At 32.7% G+C, this 3316-nt stretch overlaps 1 protein-coding gene across 1 annotated transcript in view; it reads left to right on the top strand.

Moving 5' to 3' along the window:
* Positions 1–2669: 2669 nt before the first annotated feature.
* The window catches only part of LOC121971324 (zingipain-2), a 1936-nt gene continuing 1289 nt past the window's right edge, over positions 2670–3316 (top strand). Inside the window, exon 1 of the mRNA XM_042522521.1 lies at positions 2670–3191. Within this exon, the coding sequence (XP_042378455.1) occupies positions 2696–3191 (496 nt within the window). The 5' untranslated portion in view covers positions 2670–2695. The remainder of the gene's footprint in view (positions 3192–3316) is intronic.

Below are 3316 nucleotides of genomic sequence, written 5' to 3' on the forward strand. Positions count from 1 at the left end.
AAGTTAATCTCAATTTTTACCCTTAGTGACTATTTTGTTGTTTACTTGAAGTTTTAATTAGTTTCTACTATTTTAGCATATATCCTATTACTATAGATGATCCGGTCTAAGGAGCATAACTAGGAAAATAATTGATTAGAATGAATAGATTTTAACTAAAAAAGAAAATTAAATATATTTGCATCTTTTGATGTTATTCACTAATCGATCCATTTCTGTTATATATAGAAATAATTGTGAATATTAAATATGGAACATGCTCTTGACATAATAGTCATTATGAGAGATTAGAGATATTCATATTGATGTAAATGAAGATTATTTGACATGAGTAAATAGCAATACATAGATATCTCCAAGATAATGGTTATTTGCCACTCAGAGATTGGATGTTTCTTGGATAACGGATATATACCATTAGGAGAGCAACTATATGTCATTATAAGAGTTTCTTAAATAACGGATATGTACTACCATGGAATGGATACTCTTGTATAGTCTTTGTGACTTGATTATTCTATAGTCTTTGTGACTTGATTATTCACTCTTCTCCTTATAAGGCATCCAAGCCAATCAAAGGTAAGAGGGGATTCATTTAGGGAAACAAAGGATTTAGTTTATGAAATCGTCAAGAAGAATTTATCACTGTAACCTTCTCGCAAACAACAAAAGACGACTTCCTCCATTCAATATTTTTCTCCTCCTCAAATTTTACTATAAAGAGATATGATTTATTATTTCATATAGTAAATTTTTATTATAATTTTTAAAAATCATCTATTAAAAAAAATTATTTATTAATTCATCAAGTTTGAGACTTCATCATTAGATACATAATAAACTGATAAGTCACAAATCATCAGTATTTTTTTTGTTTTTTTAGAAATTCTCAATAATAATATTATTTCAGAACTTTTCTTTTAGGGTAAAGTTATTCTATTCTATTGTATTTTTTATAGCAAGAATGGTTACTTTTATGCATTTTACGATTTTGGTGTATTTTTTTATTTATCAGCATGTGTCCATTTTGTAGATCATCATGAGTGGTCATTGTTTTTGTTCACTCAGAATGATGGAGTAATTGATATTACCATACAAAATTTTAGGATCGAAATCTTACGTATTTAAGTATACTTCTCTCTATAATCTATATCTTATTATTTGTACTAATGATTACAAATTAACAAGAGCATTAGGATGAACAAATCACTTTGTATCATATGAGTAGTCATTGTTTTAGTTGGATATATTGTCCTGATATTTTTTCTCTGTCATCAAATAAATTCTTAAGTATTTATTTTTGTTACAGTTTTACGCACTCTTAAGGGTATTATACGTGGTTATCATACCGTCATGAATCTTAACTGTCATGACTCATGAGCAATGAGGCTATCCTTTTTACAAGGATAGAAGCCTTCGGATCATTACAACGCCTAGCACACCTACGGACTAAGAAGCAACAACTTTAATAAGTTTGTTTGATTCACCTTCACCTTTTAGAATAACCAAAAAAGGCATAGTTAATTTTCTTTTATCTCCACCAACTCGTTCCCATTAATTATTCTTTCCTCTAGGCTTGTTTATTTACTTGAGAATGATGGAGGGAGGAGAATATTGAGAGAAAATTAAAAGATGTGAAAAATAATAAACTGATTATGCTAAACAAAAAAATCTTTATCAATCATGATAAAAAATATTAAAGGTACACTAGGTGAGCCATTTATTCAATCACCAACGGCTAACAAGAGAATGAAGAATACAACAACAAGAAGGAGGTTTGTTTTCATGCCCATGAAGATTATAATCAAATATCTAACAATGAAGTTTCCCATAAGAATATACACAAACACAAATTAAAGGCTCGGTAATTAAGGATAATCATCCATTGAATACCCACTCATCGCGTGTCACGATATCATTTTTTTCACATTATTTTATATAGCTAGCCTCAAAGTCTAGCATCTACAGCTTGTACGTGCTGCTATGTCAGTCAGTATACATGTGTGTGATGTCCTCAATGATTAATTAGATTAAAAATAAATAAAAATTCAAAATTAGAAAAGTGAAAGAATGAAATTAATTAAAATATTTATATTTATATTCTTACATATTAGTTTTTCATAGTAACATAATGTAATGTTTTTAATACATTCGTAATAATTATATAAATATTACATCTTAATTTTTGTACATATATAAATATTTTTTATATATATTTATAATATAAATCGCATCCATTTAGATGACCTCGTATTTATTTATAGTAATATATCAATCATATGTGCTAGGTCTTGGGATAGTAGTCGTCTTTAATTTATCTTCTCTGTATTGATCTTGGAATCAATTGACGGAGACGTTGATAGTGAACGTATTCATCTTTTATCACCGTGGGACATTAAAATAGAAATAATAAAAAATAATAAAAATAATTATCTCTATAAAATAGTGGTCTATGGTCTCAGCCTACATCTACGATTATATTCTATTAATTCCATTATCGATATATATATATATATATATATATATATATATATATATATATATATATATAATATTTTTAATATATATTATTAATAAATAAATAATATATTTTTCCAGAGGTGGCAACTGGCAACACACTATCCTCTCTTTCTATATAAAGGAAGCCTTTCCATCGCCAAAGAGATCATCCAGTTTCTCTCTTCTCTTTCCTTTCATGGCTTCCACCGTAGACAATATCCTCCTCCTCCTCCTCCTCCTCTCGTCCTCCGCCCTCGCTGCCGTCTCCTCCGCTCCCTATCAGGATGTCCTGACCCTCTCCAAGCAAGGCGGGGCCGTCCCCGTCCGCAGCGACGAGGAGGTGAGAATGCTCTACCTGGAGTGGAGGGTTAAGAATCACCCCGCCGAAAAGTACCTAGATCTGAACGAATACCGGCTCGAGGTCTTCAAGGAGAACCTTCAGTTCGTGGACGAGCACAATGCAGCGGCCGACCGCGGGGAGCACACCTTTCTCCTCGGGATGAACCGGTTCGCCGACCTCACCAACGAGGAGTACCGGACGAGGTTCCTCAGGGACTTCTCCCGGCTGAGGAGATCCGCCTCCGGGAAGATCAGCAGCCGGTACCGGCTGAGAGAAGGGGACGATCTGCCCGATTCCATCGATTGGAGGGAGAATGGCGCCGTCGTCCCAGTAAAGAATCAGGGCGGTTGCGGTGAGCTATAGATATATATATATATATATATATATATATGAAGAACGTTTTTTCAGCAGCCTTTTTCTTTGCCTCTCTCTCGATCGTTTGGAGTAACTGGTATTGGGATATGCTTCTACCTCTTC

Source organism: Zingiber officinale, chromosome 4A, assembly GCF_018446385.1.
Source record: "Zingiber officinale cultivar Zhangliang chromosome 4A, Zo_v1.1, whole genome shotgun sequence".
Taxonomy (NCBI): domain Eukaryota; kingdom Viridiplantae; phylum Streptophyta; class Magnoliopsida; order Zingiberales; family Zingiberaceae; genus Zingiber; species Zingiber officinale.